This window comes from Callospermophilus lateralis, chromosome 1, assembly GCF_048772815.1.
Source record: "Callospermophilus lateralis isolate mCalLat2 chromosome 1, mCalLat2.hap1, whole genome shotgun sequence".
In the NCBI taxonomy this organism is placed as follows: domain Eukaryota; kingdom Metazoa; phylum Chordata; class Mammalia; order Rodentia; family Sciuridae; genus Callospermophilus; species Callospermophilus lateralis.
The window spans coordinates 155,548,466-155,570,654 of NC_135305.1; the positions used below are offsets into that span (position 1 = coordinate 155,548,466).

At 44.2% G+C, this 22,189-nt stretch overlaps 1 protein-coding gene across 1 annotated transcript; it reads left to right on the forward strand.

Annotated features, from left to right (window-relative positions):
- The first annotated feature begins 11,047 nt into the window (after positions 1-11,047).
- On the forward strand, positions 11,048-22,060 carry Rfc5 (replication factor C subunit 5). Its single transcript, XM_076854695.2, has 11 exons — positions 11,048-11,221; positions 12,790-12,854; positions 13,114-13,250; positions 14,530-14,609; positions 15,493-15,566; positions 16,602-16,761; positions 17,451-17,532; positions 18,119-18,248; positions 18,808-18,885; positions 20,117-20,171; positions 21,170-22,060. The coding sequence occupies exons 1-11, from the start codon at positions 11,157-11,159 to the stop codon at positions 21,264-21,266; spliced, it is 1,023 nt and encodes a 340-aa protein (XP_076710810.1). The 5' UTR covers positions 11,048-11,156; the 3' UTR covers positions 21,267-22,060.
- Positions 22,061-22,189: the final 129 nt, after the last annotated feature.

Genomic DNA, 22,189 nt, shown 5'->3' on the forward strand with positions numbered 1-22,189 from the left:
CGGCTCTTGCTGCCTCGGGTGCCTGCTACTTTGGAGTTCCCGTGCAGTTCTCGCAGGAGAGATTGGACAGAGCCCAGTGGAGGGAGTGTGTTCCCGCGTGGTGTGTGCAGTGCCGATGAGAGTTGGGGAATAAAGAGTTGCTGTTTGAATCTACAGGGCTTTGTGGCGGCTCGGTTATTTGTGCCCAGCCAGACTGCGGCACAAGTCCAGCCCAGATTCAAGGAGTGAGGAAGCAGGAGCCTCAACCTCTTGAGGGGAAGAGATGCTATTGTGTGCACCTGTTGGGGTGGGAAGGATTCCTGGTGGCCCTCTTTGCGGGCCATTTCTCACAGTCACTTTCCCCAGACAAAGAGCCTTTATTCCATTTCTAAATTTGCTGTCAATCATGGGGAAGTTTATGACCTATAGCTTACTACTAGTGTTAGGGTAGTTTATATAGTACTTTGACTAAAAACATCAAGGTACTTTCTTAAGATAAGTGTTTGAATGTCACTCTTATTTTCAGCATCTACGGTTTCAAATGAGAAGCTGTAATCTCACTTAATTAATATTAAAGCTTAAGCTAAGTTCTTCTGGTCTTTAGGATCAGATGGATTACCTTTTGTTCACCAGTACTGTGTACTTCCTCCCTGGTGGTCACTTAGGAACATGGGGAGAGATGAACAAGTTATGTTGTTTTCTTGTTTCTGATCAGACCATATTGTAGGCTTAGAATAACTTCTGAATTCTACTAATTGTTTTCCAAGAAATAACATGATTTGGATTTTGCAAATTTCATCACACCAAGTTCTCCACATTTGAGTACACCAAGATCTCACCAGTAAAACCCTTCCTGGTGTTAGGCAGATGGATAATTTTGAAATATGTACGTATGGGAATTAAGTTCCGTGACTATCCAAAGACGCCAACCACTTCTATGGCATTTGGAATGATGCAGTGGAAGAATGTTTTCAGTGATGCCCTTTTATGTGTTAATTTTGCAAAAAAATGTATTTCCAATTAGAATTTCAAATCACCTGAGCAACAGAAGAAAATTAGAAGTTGTATCAAAACCAGGAACTTATTTGAATTTAGCATTAAGAAAACATTTTAATTAATTAATTACAAACTGGAGATAACCCATATTCAGCAAGCCAGTTCTCTTTGACATTTGCCAAAATACAACATATTGAGTATGTTGTTTTTGCTTGGTAACCCTTAAATTAAATTTTAAAAAAAACTGAAAGGAGAGGGTATAAAACGGTTTATTACCATGTGATTCAGGAAAGTTTCATTAGCTATTTCTTTAGGAAAGAAACTTGCTTTTGTTAAATTTTGTTCAAATCTTTACTTTAAATGACCTTTAAATTTCAGAAGATTCTTCAAGACACCATTGTCCAATCTTCACATTAATGAACATGCCAGATATTTTAATCTTTCCTAGGTCTGCCAAGTGTCTTCTGCTTGGAATAAGGTTAATTGTAAGGTGCTTCATCTTAAAAAATTAAAAGTCGAAAGAATGTTTAAAAATGTATTCTGATTGTATTTGAAACACATAAAATACCTTCAGGTTTAAAAATTCTTCATAATGACTCTGGGCAAACTCTTCGATTTTCAGTTTTTACTCTCTTGCTTTACTTTCCAGCACTGCGTGTACTTAAAATATACATTGTTTTTTTAAAAAATCACATTGTTATTGAACTTAGGCCAAATGCTTTGAGAGTGTGGGTTTAGGGGGGACTGTAGGAAGGGGGTAAAATGTCTATAAATAGAAGTTCTTTGTTTAGCATCCACTGTGTAATAAAGTGTTGTGTAACTCTGCCATGCAATGTAAATAATAATAGTAATTTGCATTTTCTTATTACTACACATCCTCAAATGGAATCGACAGTCTTCTGCTAATATTAAGGTCAATTTCTCACTTCTTTACATGGCCCAGGGTCCCCAGGGTAATGCTAGAGGAGGGTAAGAAGTCTCCTTGTTTGACACCCAGGACTCACAACACTACACACCCAACCACTTTTTTTTTTTTTTAATATCTTTTATTTGTGGACGGACACAATACCTTCATTTATATATTTATTTATTTCTGTGGTGCTGAAGATCCAACCCAGTGCCTCACACATGCCAGGCAAGCGCTCTACCTTTGCATTTTCAGTCTCACAAACCCAAAAACAGGGTGGTCAGGGACTAGGCCACAGCCAACCTTATTAGCACTTCTTTGTCTTTCTTAAATCATGATGACCCCAGAGATTGTAGCTTGGGGCATTGGACCAGATTCAAAGTAGGGAGAACAAGGAAAAATTACAAAAAAAGAAAAAAAAATTTTAAAGTTCACCAACGTCCAGCCCAGTGAAGTGACGCACACCTGTAGACCCAGTGGCTCTGGAGGCTGAAGCAGGAGGATCATGAGTTCAAGGCCAGCCTCGGCAACTTAGTGAGGCCCTGAACAACTGAGTGAGATCCTGTCTCAAAAAAAAAAAAAAAAAAATATTGGGCTGGGGATGTGGCTCAGTAATTTAGTGCCGCTGGGTTCAATCCCTGGTACCAAAAAAAAAAGGAACACGATTGAGAATTAATGGGACTTATTTTCTGCTTTAGACTCATCACAAAAGACTAAGGGGAATGTTTTTACCCCAAGTAAGTCAGCCTTAGAGTTCTGGGATATTGGGCTTGCTTAGCTAGGGGAACTAGGGACCTGGAGTTGAGTTATTAAAATGCCAGACCCTTAGAGGGAAGGAGAAAGGAGTGTTGGGTGACAGAGGAGTCTCCTAACTCCTTGAGGAATTCCACAGTAGGCTTGCAGAACAGCTAGGAAGAGCAAAACAGTAGGGCAGACACACATTGCTGGTGTTCAGGGCTTGTCAACTAAATTGTGCCACAAATTGAAGACCTTGTTAAAATACAGGCTCTGGGCCACAGAGCATTTCTAACAAGCTCTCAAGGTTTGTGGATGCTGCTGGTGTCTGGACCTTGCTTTGAGCAGCCAAAGTGGGGATTACTTCCTGTCTCCATATAATTGTGGGAAGGGCATGGAGAAGGACAGAGAAGCCTAACTCCCAAGTCCTGTGGCATCGAGAGCAATGACAAAAGTTCTCGATGGCTCAGTTGTACACCAAGAGAAAGGACACTATTACCAATAGTCAAAGGAAGAGTTCCAGTGTGTTTGTTAGTTAGCTTTGTGTTACTAAAACAAGATACCTGAGATAATAAACTTAAAAAGAAGAAAAGTTAATTTTGGCTCACAACTTTTGTTTTAGTCCTTGGTGGATTGGCCCATTGGTTTGGGGCCTGTGATGAGGGGTATATCATGGAGCATATGATGAAGGCAGTTGGACACCCATGGCAGCCAGGAAGCAAAGACAGAGAGGAGGGAGCCGGCTTCCCATTATCCCTTCAAGGACTGGTCTCCAATGACCTGAGACCTTCCCTAGGTCCTCTCTTTTAAACATTCCACCATCTTCCAATAGCACCAAGGTGGAGACTCAGCCTTTAACACCTGGCCCTTGGGGAACATTCCAGAGCCAAATGATGGCACTGTACAAAGAGCATCTCTCCCGATAGATTGCATGCACCACTGAGGACCAAGGCCCTTCTCCCTCAGTTCTACCCTGTTCCTCCATGACAGTCTAGGCCTCTTGAAGGACTGCAGGGAAGGGAAGGAACCCTTAGTCCTTAGTAGTCCTTAGTCTACAGCAGACAAATTTCCAAACCATCTTGGCTCAAGGGGGCAACAGTGGAGGACCTTAAGACCCAGCGGTTTAATTTAGAATGAAAATACGTGAATTTTCTTGCAATCAAGTATCACGGAGGGACGTCATATGAGTCCACACTTTCCATCTCAAACTTAGAATCAGATTCAAGAATCGATCACTACATATTCATTAGTTACTCAATCACCAAGAGTTTAGGGGGATGATGGGTGACGTCGCTGAGATCTGGTTGATGCGGGGGATTCGGAAAGAGAAAGTCATCAGCGGCAGGAGGACCCAAGGATTTCAAGTCCCAGTTCGCCAGTCCCCCGTGGTCACATATGAGAAAAGGCTTCAAACAATAGTCAGCTTTTCACCACTGTGACTGAAAAGACCTGAGAAAAACAACTTAGAAGAGGAAAGATTCATACTGGCTCACAGTTTCCAAGGTTTTGGTCCTTGGAGGGCTGACTCCAAACAGAAACATCATGGCGGAAGAAAGTTAAGTAGCTTATGACATCTAGGGAAGCAAAGAGAGGGAGAAAAGGGCCAGGGACGAGAAACATCCTTCCAAGTCACGCCCCAGGTGACCCACTTCCTCCAACCATGCTTCACCTACCTACTGGCTCCCTTCCCGGCCCCCATAGTCCATTGAGCTATGAGTGGGTCAATCCACCAAGCCCCACTTCTGAGGGGACCCGGCCTTGACACACAAGTCTTTGGGGGGCCACTGCCAAGCTAAACCACAGCACACACACTCTTCAAATTGCTCTTGGAGGTTTTTCCCTCCTTCAAGTCTTCACTCTTCATTTAAACATGATTTAGCAATATAAACACGGCCAGGAGAAAGGCCCAGTTTGATTTCTTTGTGGTGGTTCTGCCAGCATCTACCAAAGATAGCCTCACACACCATTCTCTCCTAAGGACAAGCCTTAAAAATAAACTAAGGCTGTACTTTCTGTGTCCAAAGCCCAAACCCAAGCTAAGAGTCAAAACATGTAAGGCCCCCCCTTTGCTGATCCCACCAGAGGAGCAAGTGCCTGGGGGCTGGTCCTTCTGTTGGGATTTTCTGATCCTGCTATCTCGAGGATTCAGTATTTTATTAAACCATTTCTAAATCTGGTTGGGATTACAGAAGAGAAGTTGGTGCCTGTGTACATTCATGTCATGGTTCACAGGGACATACCAGCTCAACCTGCCCTGGGCCCTCCCCTAGGGCTGATTCAGGCAGAGGTGAGTGTAACAGGATTTACTACATCTTTACCTGCCCGTTGGTCCACGACAAATCAGAAGTCACACAGTGATCCTTGCAGTGAGCTGCCGGGAGATTTTTTTTTTTTTTTTTTTTTTTGCATGCTTGTTTTCAGATGTCGTTGTCTATGCTTAGCACACAGGAATTTCATGTAAAATCCAAAATCTGGTTTTCCTTAGAAAAGTGAAAGTTCTGGCAACATCTGGCTGCCGTCCCAGTATTGGTGTACTGGACACTTGTGATACTTTTAGCGTCTAGTATCTGAACCCCTCTTCTATTCTGGGATGTCCCTGGTCACAAGTCTTGGTGGGAGGCTGATGTCACCTCTCACTATTCAAGCCATATATACGGTTGACCCTCAGTGTTCACCGGGGGTGGGTATCCACCAAGGACGTCAGAGATATGAAAATTCAGTCACTTTTATAAAAGGGAGTAGCATTTGCATGGAACCTACTCACATCTTCCGAGGACTTTAAATCATCTCCAGATGACTTATAATACCTATATCCTGTCATTGCTGTTAAGGGTTGCTAGGTCGTGGTTTTGGGGAGTGTAAGACTCTACATGCTTGGTACGGATGCAATTTTTAAAAAACATTCTCATCTGTGCTTGGTCGAGTTCGGATGTGGAACCCTCCCCGTGAGATGGGACAGCTGACTGCTAGGTAATAGTATGTGATCCAGACTCGGCCAAAAAGGCATGTCCTCCAGGCTTCTGAATGAGGTGCTAACTTTAGGAGGAGCCCAGCACAGGGGAGAATCGGGGAATTATTTCAGACAGAGGAAGCAGAGAAAGAAGCATCCAGCTTCTAGGGGCAGCAGGGGCAGTCATATGCATTGGTTGGTGGAATCAGTGAGGATTTCCTCACTGACCCGATTCAGAGGAGTAACTCTGACCTTGGTTTCATTTGCATGTCTGGTCTTTGACCCCCTTCTTTTTTATTATTATTTTTTTTCCTTTTATTTTTTTGGCAGTACTGGGGATTGAATCCTAGGACCCTGTCACTGAGCGACATCCTCAGTCCTTTTATTTTTTTAAGACAGGGTCCCTTTAAGTTGCTGAGTTTGGCATCAAATTTGTGAGTCTCCTGCCTCAGCCTCCTGAGCAGTTGGGATGACAAGGGTCATCACCCTGGTGTGCCCAGCTTTGTCCATCTTTTACACGGAGTCCTCCAGCCTCCCCAGTGACTGAAAGCCATTCAATATCTCATTCCTATATTTTCTGCTTAAATCTTATATCTAAGAACTCTGTCCCATTGAGATAGGAGAGAGTTTTCACCCAACCCTCTTTCTTTATTTATTAGTTTCTAGACTATTTATGCAAGTTTGTAACTCACCCAAAATAAGAAAATTTTAGTCCTGGGAGAAAAGCTAAAGATTGCCAATTGAAAGGATGAGCAAAGTTGTAAGGAAAAGCTTCCCAGAAGTGTTCCCCATCCTGAAATCTAACTGGGCAGAACTGGGTCACATACTCACCTCTTAAGCCAATCGGTAGCAAGAGGACTTGGGTTGCTGGCATTGGCTTTTCCAAGGCAGTATTTCAGTTTTGGTTGGAAAAAAAAAAAGAATCACCTGGGCCTGGGGATGTGGCTCAAGCGGTAGCGCGCTCGCCTGGCATGCGTGTGGCCCGGGTTCGATCCTCAGCACCACATACAAACAAAGATGTGTCTGCCGAAAACTAAATAATAAGTTTTTAAAGATTCTCTCTCTCTCTCTTTCTCTCTTTAAAAAAAAAAAAAAAGAATCACCTGACATGCTTTTTATTTCTTTCATCTTATGTTTTGCAGTACTGGGGATTGAACCCAGGACCCGCACATTTTAGGCAAACCTTCTACCAATGAGCCACATCCCTAGCCCTTTTAATTTTATTTTAAGGCAGGGTCTCCCTAAATTGCCCAGGCTGGCCTTGAACTTGTGATCCTCCTACCTCATTCTCCCAAATAGCTGGGATTACAGGTATGGGCCACCATACCCAGCTGGGGATGCTTTAAAAAATACCAAAGTGGGGTTCCCACTCTCAGAGGCCAGATTTTATTGGTCTGGCTGACCTTCTTCTGGTAGTGGAATTTTTAAAGCTTCCCAGGTGCTTTTATTTTATTTTTTTTCTACTTTTTTTTTTGAGAGAGAGAATTGTAATATTTATCTTTTAGTTATCAGTGGACACAACATCTTTGTTTGTATGTGGTGCTGAGGATCGAACCAGCACGCTACCGCTTGAGCCACATCCCCAGCCCTCCCAGGTGCTTTTAATAGCCCATCCAGTGCTTCAAGTCAATGACCTGATCCAGTCCCCACCCCTCCCCATCTTAACCTGCCAATACTGAGGTCCAAAGAGATGTTAAGTAATCTGCCCAATCAACAGCAAAACAGAAATAAGAAAACCACTCACACAAATGACATTTAAGAAGACAAGTTTTTTGTTTCCTTCTCCAGAATATGCATGTGAGTACTGTTAAATAAAATTCACTGGGGGAGAGTTGTTTTGGACTAAACTCTTGAACTAGACTCCAACAGACCAGAGCAAACCAGAATGAAGTTACTTGTGCTAGTTAGGTGACATGTGATCAAAATGAACTTTAAAGTGGCCTAGTTTTCCAAAAACAAACAAGTAGAAAACAACCAGGGGGGGCGGGGAACAAGGGAGAGAATTGAACAACAGCAGATGAGGTAGAGAGGGAAGATGGGAGGGGAGGGGAGGGGGGATAGTAGGGGATAGGAAAGGTAGCAGAATACAACAGTCACTAATATGCCATTATGTAAAAATGTGAGTGTGTAACCGATGTGATTCTGCAATTTGTATTTGGGGAAAAAAATGGGAGTTCATAACCCAATTGAGTCAAATGTATGAAAGATGATATATCATGAACTTTGTAATGTTTTGAACAACCAATAAAAAAATAAATAAAAAATAAATAAAGAAAACAACCAGGAGCAACCAATTCAAAAGGTCCAAAATTGGCATGCTAAGAATGTCCCTTTTCCTTTTCTTTCTTTCTTCTACTGGGCAATATCCCCAGCCCTTTTCTTTTTTTATTTTGAGACAGAGTCTTGCTAAGTTATAGTCTGACCTTGAATGTGCAATCCTCCTGCCTCAGCCTCCCACCTGAGTAGCTGGATCATAGGTATGTGCCCCTTGGCCCAGCCCCTTTGGCTTTAATCCTTCATATCTGTCCATGTGCTGTGGCTATAATAAAATGCCTAGATAATGTACAAAGAAAAGAGATTTATTCCACTCACAGTTTTGGAGGCTGAAAGTCCAAGACTAGGTATCTCCATTGGCTTGGCATCTGGTGAGGGTCAAATGGCAGATGACATCATGGTGGAAAAGGAAGCCAGAGGAAGATTCAAGAGTCCTGCTTGCTGTTTTAGAATAACTCATTCTTGCAGGAAGAGCTAATGCACTCTACAAGACTAGTATCAATCCCTTCTCAGGGCTGTAACCAGGTGACCTAGTTAGTTACTTTGAACTAAGCCCCACTACTTAATTGTCCCAGCCCTTCCCAACACCACCACAGTGTGCACCAGTTTTCAGACATGTGACCTCTTAGGAACACACTCAGGTCACATCCAAACCATGGTACCCTCTAAGGAAAGTAGCTGCAAAATTAAAAATCTGCAACTTTCTTGTCCCTTGTTTCTGTTTTCTTCAGTTTTTCCTGTTTAAAACTCACTTCTTTGGCTCAGCTCATAGTAGCACCCTTCTGTTTTATAGATGGGATGCTGTTTGGTTCATGAATTGCTAATGAAAGCCAAGTAGATCATTAAACTCAATTTATTGAAATCTTGTTTTCAGACGGCACCCATTGTTTTTCTTAGAATGTGAAGTCCTGGGAAGTTCAAAGACTGAGAAGTATCACAAGGTGTCCACCACACCCATACTTGCTCAGCGGCAAGACCAGCTGGATCCCTGCAATTTGAGTTGGAAGGAGAGGTATATGGGTTAGAACAAAAGTGACTTCACCCTGGCTTGAATGTACCTGGTTTATCTTAAGATAGTATTAAAGAACACCTTGCTTCTTGGGATACCCTGATACCAGCTATGTCCCCTTTCTCCCTTGTGGGAGAAGTCTATGTTACCCCTTTCTAAATAAACCCTGCTTTGTATGCTTGCCTCAACATGCTTCTCTAATGTTCAAACTTCAACATGTGGAAAAGTTTCTGTGCTACACTGGAGCTGAAAAAAATATAAGGGGAACACTAAGCATCCTGAAATCCAGAAAATGATTGAACCCAGGAATGCTTTTCTGCTAGGAAACATCCTCAGCCCTTTATAAAATATTTTATATAGAAAAAGGGTTTTGTGGAGTTTCTTAGAGCCTCACTAAGTTGCTGAGGATGGCTTGGCTTTGAACTAGTGATCTTTCACCCACAAACTCAGAAGACTCCAGAATTACAGGCATGCACCACTGCACACAGCTTTTGATACTCTCTTTAAAATAATCAGTCACAACTCTAATAATTGAAATTGCATTTGCATCACTCTTTTCTAATGAAGTAATATATTACCATCTAAAATTAAAAAAAAAAAAAGATAGTATTAAAGACTCAGGTGGATCCCTGGAGCCAGGGTCTGATTGTGAATTCCTACCTATGATTCTAGTGGTTTTATCTATTTATGAGATGCTGTGAAACCCCACAGGAAAAACGAGCCAGGCTTACTCAGGGGCAATCCTGGCAATTATGACTCAAGATGGCTGCAGTCAGTCAAGCTGTCTACATACAAAACTGAACAGCGGTTGCACAAAGCATTTTATGAGAACTTATTCCAATCTTGTTTGAATTTTTCAGCTCAAGGGGGTGATGTCATCAAGCTCCTAATGCAAAGAGTCCTTAGTAATTCCTTATCATGGTGATTGAATGAAGCCCCAACATCATAACCTCATCAGTCAATATGAAAGAAGAACCACATAGTGGAGAGTGTTAGAAGGAAGGGGAGAGTGCAGAGGTAAGGGGCCGGGTATTTTTCATGTTTTATTGTGTTTAGTTCTCACAGTCATCTTTGAGTAGATGTTACTGGAGGAGGAGAGAAGCAATCTGCCTAAGGCTAAGTGGAGAAAGTGGTACACTAGTGACCTGAGCAACCAGCATTCAAGTTGGTCAAGTTGGTCTTGGAGGAAGGAGAAAGCAGAGGCGCTGTTGTCCCAAATGCTTTCTGACCCCACTTTCCTGGATCCCCAGGCAGGAGCAAGGGTGCAGTCATAGCTACACTGGTATATCCGCCCTGTGTCCTATTCTGTTCCTAAATCAGGTGACAATGATATAATTGGGTACAAGGAATACAGCTCCCTCTGAATCCAACTGCTCCTCTCCTCTAGTATTTTTATCTTTTTCATTAGGTTAAAAAAAAAAAAACAACTTTATTATGGACATTATACACACTCATTATTGGAAAATACAGATCAGCCAAAGAGAAAAATGGCCTAGCATCCCCTTACCTCAGGAAAAACACTACATTTTGGGTCCCAGTTCTCCTAATGATTTCAGATCAACAGGACGCTGTTCTGTTTGTTAATTATCCCTTTCCAATTTGCACGTATTAAGCAACCCGAAGTTTATTTTTATTATTATTTTTGTTTGCTTGTGTACACTCTGGAATCGCTTCCTGGAGGTTGGTCTTCTAAATTTTGCTGGGCAAGGGACAAGGATTCAGGAAATAGGTGGGTGGGAGTTCTGTTTGGGGTTTTCACGTCCTAATATTTATCTCCCGTCCTTGGGACCGAAAGGTACTGCGAGCCTTTTCTCCTGTGGGCATTTCTATTCAAGAACCGCGGCTTCATTTGTTTTTGTTTTTGTTTTTTTTTTTTTTTTGCTTCAGCTCTGGCCGCTTTCTGCTCCTTTGCACGTAGGTGTCTGAACCCTGGGGACAGCTGGCCTCAGCCACGAGACCTTAATTTGTAATGACATCTGGCGGCTGCAGGGGGTGGTCTTGCCTCTCTGGCTCCGTCTCTCTGGAACCCCCTCCGTGTCCGAGCGCGCGAGGCTGGCTGGAGGGAGGGAGGGAGGGAGGATGGCGGCCCGCACCTCCGGTAGCCTAGCAACCGGCGCCTTAGCAACGGAGAGGGGGCGGGGCCGCGGGAGGAAGTCGGAAGCGGGAAGCCAAGTCTCGCGAGAATTGGGTGGCGCGCGAACTCTGAGCGACAGGGTCCGGGAGGGGGTCCAGTCGCGGCAGGAGGCTTGAAGGTGTTGAGCGACAAGGACGGCGGCGGCTCCTCCGGTCACCTGAGCCTCCCGGCCATGGAGGCCTCAGCGGACAAGCAGCAGCAGCAGCCCGCGACAGTCAAGATCAGGAACCTGCCCTGGTAGGAGGCGGCCCGGCCGCCGCGGGGTGTTGGTTAGGGCTGATGGCATTTTGGGGACTTCAGAGTGGGATGGTCGCACCCCGTTCTGACCCTGCCGACCTGGGCCCGCCACCGCCCTTGCCTGGCCCCGGTTCCCGCCGTTCTATTTCGAACTCTTGCCGGGCTCCCCCGTGGCCCCCATCCTGTCCCCGCAACCGGAAAGTGGCTTTCGCATCTGGGAACAGCCCGAGGGCTCCCATCCTGCCCCCGAAATGCTCTCTTCCCTCCTGCCGGAGCCTTCAGTGCCACCGACTCTGTTATTCGCTTTACCGAACGACGTCACCCTCTTGCACGTTTTATCTTTTAGAAAGGCCCCATAAGGTAGATGCTGTTTGCATTCAGATTTTACTTGTGAAGAAAGTGCATTTTAGAAAAGTTAGAAGACGGGCTTGGGTTTGCATCCAGATTGTCTGGACTCCGAACTTGCATTCTTCATCCTCCCATTGCAATGACTACATCTTAGTGATGCTTTAAAGACTTTGATGGGATTTAGAAAAACTCCAGGCTGTTCTTGTGTAATAACCAGTTAAATCTGTTATACTGAAAGCCTCATAACATAAAATACATAGTTGTGACCATTTTAATATATAGTTTAGTGGCATTAAGTATGTCCAGAATATAGTCATCCCACTGTCTCCTTCCAAATATTTTCATTACCCCACATGGAAACCCTATATTTGTTGGCACTCACTTCTCATTATCCCCTCCTCTCCCACCACAGGCAACCACTAATCTACTTCCTGTCTCTATGGATTGGCCTGTTTGGGACATTTCATATAAGTAGAAATATACAATATGTGGCCTTTTGTGTCTGGCTTCTTTCACTTAGCATATGTTTTTAGAGTTCATCCTTTATTCCCTTTTTTTATATTTATTTTTTAGATGTAGTTGAACACAATACCTTTATTTTATTTATTTATTAATTTTTACGTGGTGCTGAGGATCAAACCCAGGGCCTCGCACATGGTAGGTGAACACTCTCCTGCTGAGCCACAACCCCAGCCCCATCCTTCATTCCTTTTTATGACCAAATCATATTTCATGGCATGCATAGACCACATTTTATTTATCTATTCATCTGTTGATGAATAGATATATTCAGATTCATTTTGAATATATTTCAAATTCATTTCAAAGTGGAAGGTGTCCATCCAGGGGGAGATTATAGGCATATGGCTGAAAAGATGAGATTAGAGCTGTTTTTAACCTCAGCGCTATTGACATTTGGGGGTAGATTCAGGGATGCCAGGAGGGTGTGGACAGCATAGCTGTCCTGTGCATGGTAGGTTGTTTAGCAGTGTCCCTAGCACCTACCCATGAGATTCCATTAGCCCCCTCCAAGTGTCTGCAGATGTCACCAAATGTTCTCCAGCAGATAAAACTGCCTCTGGTTGAAAAACTGTGGTCTGTATTCAAACTTAAAGGATTTGTTTCTTTCTTCTTTGAATTGGGATATGAAAGACTCCTTTTGCACATAATATAATATTCTTATATTTATTTATGTTGTAATGTGCTAAATTACATTTCAGGGTTGAAAAATACCGGCCACAGACACTGAATGATCTCATTTCTCATCAGGACATTCTAAGTACCAGTAAGTATACATGTGTCAATTGCTGTCCCACTTGTAGAACCTATGTAAATTTCTTGGTGATATTGTCTCTGCTGAGTAATCACTTTAAAGAAACTGTTCAAGCTTTCTAAGATGTGGCTTTACAGTTTTTCTTACCTGCATCTGCCTTTGATTGGGACATTGCATTAGGTTGAAGTGCATTCAGCCCAAGTCAGAGAGCCACAGTGAATGAAGCAGCTTCCAAAGACTGATGGCATCTCTCTTTCTTTCTGATCCTCAGTTCAGAAATTCATCAGTGAAGACCGACTGCCACACCTGCTTCTCTACGGCCCTCCAGGGACAGGAAAGACATCCACCATCCTAGCCTGTGCTAAACAGCTATACAAAGACAAAGAATTTGGCTCCATGGTCCTGGAGGTAAATAGGATTATTCTTACTCTACAAATGACTAAGGACTCTAGCCTCTTAACTTTAGTTCTGTTAATTTTATTTTACTTTGAAAGTAAGCTGCCCACTGGCAGTTGGGAGAGATATGGGTCTGGAATAAGGTGTTTCACTTCATCTTTTGCAGTAGTGGTCTGCATTGGCATTGGTCAACTCCAGGGCAGTTGCCTAGGTGTTTTTCTTTCCTGTTGCCAGCTTTTACCAAACTTTGCTTGATGGCAATATCGCTTCCTATCTGCTGCGTGGCCCTTCTTAACTGTTCTCCCCATTCCACTGCCCTGTTCATGCTCCGAAGACTGAGCTGTACTAACTATAAGCTCCCTTGCTCTTTGACTCCTGGTTGGCTTTGGCTGAAATGGCTGAGGTCAGAGGACAAGCAAATGATGGCAGGACCTATCCCCAGGGTTAACAGCAGGCAGCAGCCCCCACTTGCAGGCCCATCCCATGGTAAAGGCTCCCCACAGCCTTCTCCAGGGACTTCCAGCCCCTGCCTCCTCCAACACCTTCAGGCTTGGGGGTGATAACAGGTACTACAGAGCCCTGGGAAGCCCCATACCCCACCAACACATTTTAAGACATCTCTTTGTTTAATTCTCATTAATCGTGGCATACTCAAATGCCATCTGAATATTGTGGGGACTTTGACTGATGCATGCAGATCACAGAAATCTAAAGATTTTCTTTTGCAAGGAAAACATTTGACTTACTCTTTAGACATGGGTCTCAGAGAACCTCACTGCTGCCACTGGTCCTACCTCAGTACATTTACAATGTGGTGACCCTGAGTTGTTCTGGGTTATGATAGATAAAATTAGCATCGTTCTGTTCGTTCCAGACATTCTCTTTCCTAGCTTGCGTTAGACACTTATACAGAGATACAGATGCAGTTATACAAAGATCGGCTCTTATGGTCTTGGAGGTAAATAGGATTGTTCTTACTCTACAAATAACTAAGGACTTCACAGGTGCTGTTCAGGGTAACCAGGACAATTTTTTACTTCCCAAATTTGGGTAGAAAGATTGTCCTTAAAGGGTGAGAGGAAAATTGCCTTTCAGAATATAATGTGATGATTAAATTTTTAGTATAACTGTCATCTTTTTTTTTTTTTTAAAAAAAAAAGATTCTCTCTTAGCCATCCTTAGCCTGGAGAACTAGTTTGCTGAACTGGATTGATGAAAAGATGTATTAAAACCAAGAATTCATATAGTAAACAATGTGTTTTTCACTGTGGCTTCTCTCCTCCACATTTAGCTGAATGCTTCAGATGACCGAGGAATAGATATTGTTCGGGGGCCAATCCTGAGCTTTGCCAGCACAAGGACAATATTTAAGTAAGACTCATTTGTGTAATTTCTCTCCCTAGAAATTTTTAAAAAAATATTTTTAAAATTGCCAACAGATCTTTATTTATTTATATATGGTGCTGAGAATCAAACCCACTGCCTCACCATGCTAGGCAAGCACTCCACCACTGAGCCACAACCTCAGCTCTCCCTAGAGGTTTTGATCACTGAGATGACACAGCTTAATTTTATTATTATTTTTTTTTAATCTTTCAGCTTAAAAAGGCAAAAATGACTTTGTCAAAGCAGGCATTAAAAAAAAGAGAGAAAGTTCAGGGAGTGTGGTAAGAAATGTCATGAGGCTTGTGTTACGATGAAATATTCTCTAAACTTGCATTAGCAGTTTGACACTGGGAAGCATGGATTTTATTTTGATAGTTATCTGAGGACTGATTGCATCCTAAGTCTAAATGAGCGGGTTTGAATTTAAGCAAAAATAAATTGAGATTAAAATGAACCAGGATAGTGGTTTGAAAAAGAAGAAAAAGGTGAAGAGGCTGAGGCGTACCTGAAGGAGATGGAAGACGCAGATGGCGGGCTGGGCAGGGCTCTGCAGAGCTCAGGCATAGCAGGTACAAGGCCCTGGGTTCCGTCTCCAGCCCCAGGATGGACAGAGCAAATGGAGGGGGGGTGCAAGGAAGGCGCAGACACAGAAGCACAGGCAGGTACGGGTTAGACCTTGGTCCCCAATACGGGTTGAAGGATCTAGGGGCGTTTCCTGTCTGTGTGACCACACAGCGCAGCTTTGGTCAGGGTTCTGGGAGAGCCGGATTTCATGAGCAGGACTGAGACACAAATGCGAAAATGCAGGTTTGGGCCTGGGTGTTGAAGAGACTGGAGAGTCTTGTAGACGTGCCGTTTGTTTTCGTAGGAAAGGGTTTAAGCTAGTGATCTTGGATGAAGCTGATGCCATGACGCAGGATGCCCAGAATGCCTTGAGAAGAGGTAAGAAGAGCTGCTGACATGTGTCTGCCCATGAGAGCCCTGAGAGCAGAGTTAGGAGTTCTGGACGTGAGATGCCTGTATGGCTTATTTTCCATCTTGTTCGTCTTCTGGTCCAGAGGCTCCTTTGGGTACCTTTCTCCATGAACCCTGTGATCCGGACAAAATACCCTGTAGCCAGGGTGTCCCATTGCAGCAGCTTAAGGACATAAGCCTAGTTGGGACTTAAGTATGACCAGTCACTGGTGCTTTGTCCTCCTTTGTGGCTGGATTCAATTTTAGGTTGGGAATTTGAATCACTTGATGGTTCAAATCAAATTTCTAAACTATGGCCCTTCTGCCCTCCACACCGTTAGATGCAAATCAGCCAGGAGAAGGATGTCTAGAGTGTGTGCAGAAAGCTGCCTGGCTGCTTGCCGAGCTGGGCAGGGAGCAGGAGAATGCTGCTGTCAGTCCCCAGGAGTCAGTGCGTTATTTCTTTGTAGCAAGTTCTGGGGGAGGAGAAGGCAGTTGGCTGTCTTCTGTCCCGGAAGCTCTGGCAGCCTTTCTTCAGCATCGTGTTCTGCAGAGTGACTGTCAGTCTGAACAGATCCCCATGTGGGAACACAGGGTCCCTGCAGAACGATACTGGTGTCTAAGCATCGCTCAGCGCGGGTTGCTGCTCCCTCGGAGCGCTCTGAGGCCTGCAGATAAGGTCTACGGGGAAGTGTGCAAAAAGCCAGTCCCCCCTCCAGCCCACCACTGCCACTTCACGTGGAGGGCAGGCTCTCATGTACTGGGCTCAGATCTTAAGGGATAAGTTGCCAAGGTGCTGGAATCATGGCATATCATAAACCCTGACACGTTCAGTAGCTTTTGAAAGAAGATCTCTGGTCCCAAACACACAACCCCCTGTTTCCTTGCAGGTAACTCCCCCACTTGCATGTAGTGTTGACTATTCCCGTACCCTCCTGGGACCTAAGAAAAGGCCAGGGGTTTAGGTCCTTTGAAGAATTGGAATGGCCTTTGACCTCAGGTGGTTTTATTTTTCTTCACTAGTGATTGAGAAATTCACTGAAAATACCAGATTTTGCCTCATCTGTAACTATCTATCTAAGATCATCCCCGCCTTGCAGTCTCGGTGTACAAGGTTCCGGTTTGGTCCCCTGACACCTGAACTCATGGTTCCCCGCCTGGAACATGTCGTAGAAGAAGAGAAGTGAGTACATTGTAAAGCAGGAAAGTCGAGGTCTTGGGATTGAGTGGAGCATAGGTGGGACCCTGGCTCGCTGGCTGGTGACGTTGTAAATGACTTAGCAGAATGCCTGGCTCAGGGGAAGCATTGGGGCCACCAGCTGCTGTCGTTTTCTCTGATATCTCTTGGACAGTCTTCCTCATAAAAGTCATTTGACTCTTCTCGATTCCATCCTCCTCCCCTGGAAGCTGTCCCAATTTCCTCCTCCTCTGTTGCTGTAAACCGCATGCTGCCGAGTCCCTTCTGCAGGTGCTGCCAGCCTCTCCTGACTAGAAGGCAAGGTTCTGAGGCATTCTGTTCTGAATGATCAGACGCCAAGCCAGGAGCCAACCCAAGCAGCTGCTTATTCTGAAGGATGTGTTTGGGCTCTGTCCCCATGATCCCACAAGGGCTCTTTCTTCTTGGGGTGCTCACTGTAAGATGGCTTGGACTTGTCTTTCTAGATCTGGGGTAGGCTGAAACTATACAAAGCCCCTGTGCCTAGGAACCAGAGTGATTTCTTGGTGGTTTTGATCAGGAGAATACTGTTAACTCTTTTTTTTTTTTTTTCTTTCTTTCTTTGGGGGCCCTGATAATGTGAGGCCATCTTGTTCCCTTGGGTGAATGCTTGTGCTGTCCAGGGACGCATAAATCCCCTGCCTGTTGACTTTCAGAGTCGATATAAGTGAAGATGGGATGAAAGCACTTGTGACTCTCTCCAGTGGAGATATGCGAAGGGCTCTGAATATTTTGCAGGTATGGTTTTCCTCAAAGTAAATCTCAAGTCATTGCTTCAAAATAATTTTTTGGGAAAGGCAACAGGACAATCAATCTGTAACTTCAGAAATCTAGAAATGGTAAGACAGGTCTCACAATGTCCCAGACCTCCTTACTGTTTGTATTTGGCTAATTGAAAGAATCAGTCAAGCCAGGTACAGTGGCACATGCCTGTAATCCCAGCAACTGGGGCGGCTGAGGCTGGAGGATCGCAAGTTGGAGGGCAGTCTAGGAAACTTAGTGAGACCCTATCTCAAAAAAATAAAGAAAGGCTGGGGGTGTAGCTCAGCGGTAGAGCACCCTGGGTTCAATCCCCAGTACTGCAAAAACAAACAAACAAAAGAAGTATTTGTCACAAACAAGGCAGGGGCAGGAAGGGGTTCTGCAGCTCTAATAGCAACAAGTGGCCAGCTCCTGGAATGAGGCTAGCTCTAACCACTGTGGGAAATGGCAGGGCCCAAGTTGTCCTGAGCCCTGGTCACATTGCTGCTGCAGTAAGTTCTTCTTGGCCACCTGCAGGTTGGCAGCTGCTGACAGCCTCAAAGATCTCCCCCTCTGTCTGCAGAGCACCAATATGGCCTTCGGGAAGGTGACAGAGGAGACTGTCTACACCTGCACAGGGCACCCGCTCAAGTCAGATATTGCCAATATTCTGGACTGGATGTTGAATCAGGACTTCACCACAGCCTACAGAAGTACCCTTTCTCGTGTGCTCCACCATGGTTAGGGCCTGCGAGGGCCCCCAGAGCTCAGCCTGCAACCAGCATCTGCACCTTGCTCGCAGAGGACATCTGGCTGCACGTGACTGGCCAGCCTGTTGTAGGAGCAGGCATCTGTAGGCACAGCGGGTGCTTGTCTTTAACATCCCACAGTTTTCACTAACAGCTCTGGCCTGGGTCAGGCTTGAAGTAGCGTAGCTCACAGACAGGAGGGAAATAGTCCTGGGGAAGAAGATGCAAGGGTATTAAAGCAGTCAGTGTTGATGCTTGTTTTGCTGTAAATCTAAAACCTCAGAATAGTGATATGAATGCATTTTGTTCTGTTCTCTACTGGAAGGAAAAACAACTGGGCCTTGTAGAGAGCATTTATTGAAGGTAAAATGTAGGAGAAAGAGTTGGGGCCTAACACGTGGCTAGGAATTGGAAAAGAAGCAGCCATGTTGAGATGCTTTAAAGTCATCAGGGTTGGGATTCAAGATCCTCTGCAGTGTGTTTGTTCTGGAACTTGTTCTCTGCCTTGACTGCACCTCCCCAGATATCATGGAGTTGAAAACTCTGAAGGGTTTGGCGTTGCATGACATCCTGACCGAGATTCACTTATTTGTTCACAGAGGTAACCTGCTTTGTTCCCTGGCTAAAAAGCTGTGGCAGTCAATCCCTTGGGTTTCTGGTGGTTACAGAGGGAGCTCACCAGGCTCTATCCATTTTTTTTTGGTATCAATCAGGGATTGAACTTGGGGGTGCTTAACCACTAAGCCACATCACCAGCCCTTTTTTGTATTTTATTTAGAGATAGGGTCTCCCTGAGTTGCTTAGGGCTTCACCAAAGTGCTGAGGCTGGCTTTGAACTTGAGATCCTCCTGCTTCAGCCTCCTGAGTCACTGGGATGACAGGTGTGCACCTCTGTGCCCTGTACCAGGCTTTATTCTTGAAGCAAAGAAACAAGGAGGAAGTATTATAAACCTGACCCTCAATTTTTATTAGTTTTGTCTTGCTGTTGAAAATTTTGTTCCAAAAACCTCGTAATCTCTGGAATTGCTGGGTGAATAGGAAAAAACTCCTGAAGACTAACTTTACTTCTTCCAGGGGTTTGTGGTTTACAGCAGTAAGTAGAATGTTTTAATTCACATTTCTACAAGAATACTTACCCTGAGGAGATGGGGAGGGGAGTCTGTCTTAATGTCAGCCAAAGCAATCTTAAGGACCCATCTCTAGCCCCATGCTTGCTGGAACCTTCTGTAGAGTGGATTCTCGGCCTGGGCAGCACCTAGGGATCACGCCAGGCATTGAGTCAGCTCTGGGGAGGAGCTGAGTGCGGCATTTTTTCAGGCTCCTGTGTGATACCCTGCTCAGTGGTTTAGAGCTCTTCCCTCCTCAGTCTCTGCAGATGGGAGGCCACCTGGGTCGGGCACTGGGCTGGCCTGTGTAGAGCCAGCTGCCGTGGGTGTTCCTGAAACTGAGAACTCGGCTCTCCAGTTACCTTGTAGAGCCACCCAAAAAAAAGCAGTGTTGCTGGCCCTTCTGTGTTCTCCTTGTCACTGTGGGATCTCATATACATACTCACACACACACACTTTTTTAAACTACACTATTAAGAATTACAAAATAGTGAATGAAAAGTATGAAACTCCACCATTTTTACTTTCGTAGAGTTCTGGGAACTTGTGATCAGTCTGAGGCCTCAGAAGTCCACTCTTACTATTTGATGTTTAAACTCATACTTGTCGGGAGAAGTTCGGTGTTAAAAGTATGAGTTTAAACACATACTTTTCCTCTGGGTTTTTTCCTTTTGGGGTGGTGGTAGTAGGGGGAGCCCATGCTCATTTGATTTTGTTTTCCCTCAGTGGACTTTCCATCATCAGTTCGAATACATTTACTGACCAAAATGGCAGACATCGAGTGAGTATGAATTTCCCAGTTTTAATTCTTTTCCACCCCCAGCGTACCCCTGTTGTGAGGTTTTTCTTTCCACTTGTGTGGGCTTAGCATTCTTGATCACCTCATTTGTGGTATAATCTAGTTTGGGATGACAGTAAATGGGATGTGGAAGAGGATGGAGATGCTTAATTTAAGTCAGCACAAGGCCAAGCAGATCAGTTACATATTTGAGATGAGGGCCTTTCCTTTGGCCTCAAAGGCTTCGCCCACATTCTGAAGATGCTCTCGTTCTGGGGGAGACGTGCTCCAGTTCAGGCTTGTAGGTCATTTGGGGACGACCAGTTCTCCAGGCATTTTGGCATACTGAAACATATTAGGGGGGAAAGTCAACACAAACTCAATTTTCCACTTTGCCTGGTTCAGTAAACACTGTTATTAGCCCCCAGTGAAGCTGGCAGCTATCATTTAAGTAGACAGAGCATTGGGTTCAAACTAGACGTCAGTATAGGCCAACTCTAATTTGCTGTCACTAAGCTTTCATGTGTACAAATTAGGTCACTTCTTATCACTATGCTGTATGATTTTGCTTTTGATGGCTGGGCACTTAAAAGGTGGCAAGATGAACCGCCTGTGTCCTGCTCTACTTACTAGACCACAGACTCCCATAAGTATCAGCCCAACTTCACAGTGAAATGTCAGTTACAAGGAAGGAAATCTCCATTTTAATTCCTCTTAGTGCAGCTGGTAGAAGAAATAACCCTTAATCACATGAATTATGCCCCTCTAGAGAGTTAGAACAAACTAAGTCCAGAACACTGCTGTTGGTAGATTTAAAATTTGTCTTCAAGTTTCAAATTTCTAAACCAGCATTAGAGTAAGGAGGGAGTGTCAAGGACACCTGAGTTTGCTGTCAAGGATCATTTTGGATCAGCTCCCATGCCCCTCCTTTGCTCTCCAGTTCTCTTACCCACAGGCAGCTCTCTGTGACATTCTTTATTCTTGTGTTTGTTTTATTTTAGGTACAGGCTTTCTGTTGGCACCAGTGAGAAGATTCAGCTGAGCTCCCTCATTGCTGCTTTTCAGGTTACCCGAGACCTGATTGTGGCAGAGGCCTAGGTGCTCCAAGCCGATCTACACCTCTCAGGGCCCATCCCTGACTGGAGAACAGAGGACTCAGTTATAGGTGTGGCTGTAGAATGAAGCCAGTCAGCCCAGTCTTGGAAAACTCTGGTCCAGGATGGACAGGCAGATATTTATAAAGTACTGTCTTGGTTGTTTGAAACACCAACATAGAAAAGAATTTTAACATATACCTATCTTACCACACTGCTTTTTACTTTTTTAGTATTTTTACCCTTTAGTTGCTTGGATAACAGGAAATTGGCCTACCCTTTGGTCTGTAACATGAAGTTTTCTAATCTACTGTGGTCCAAGTGTCTTTCAACTCAAGGTAATCCCCTACAAAGTTTATCAACCTAATATTTGGCATTATAAACTTTATAAACAAGTTCTAGTGAATTTCTCGCCCAAACTGTTATATTCTTATAAAACAGTGAACACTTCAAAAACTAATCTTTTTGTTTCCCCTCTTGCAGTAGAATTTGTAGCAGGTTTCAGTGGTGTGGACAATAGGAAAAAAAACTTGAAATTTTAAATACAGAGCTAGCCTCTGAATCTGCCATCCTAGACCATTGCTTACACTAGCTTCATACTGGGAGGGCCTGTCAGATGAAGCCCAACCCGAAACCTGGACCTGCTCAAAGGACTGATCCCAAAGATACAGTAGTCTCTTTTACAGTTTTGCTTTAAAGTAAGGCTAAAGCAGCTAGCTTGGTGCTCACAAGTGATGCTGCTTCTTAGCCAGCGTTAGAAATGCTGACTTATCTGTAATTGTACTGAATAAACTTTCTTTTAGGCTGTTCCTTACAATGGTGTCAAATTCTTATGCCTCCGTTTAACAGTGGCTCAATTTCAGTTTTTTAGCTTTACAGTGGTACAAGTGCAATGTTTTCATTAGAACCAGATTTCTAATTCTGACC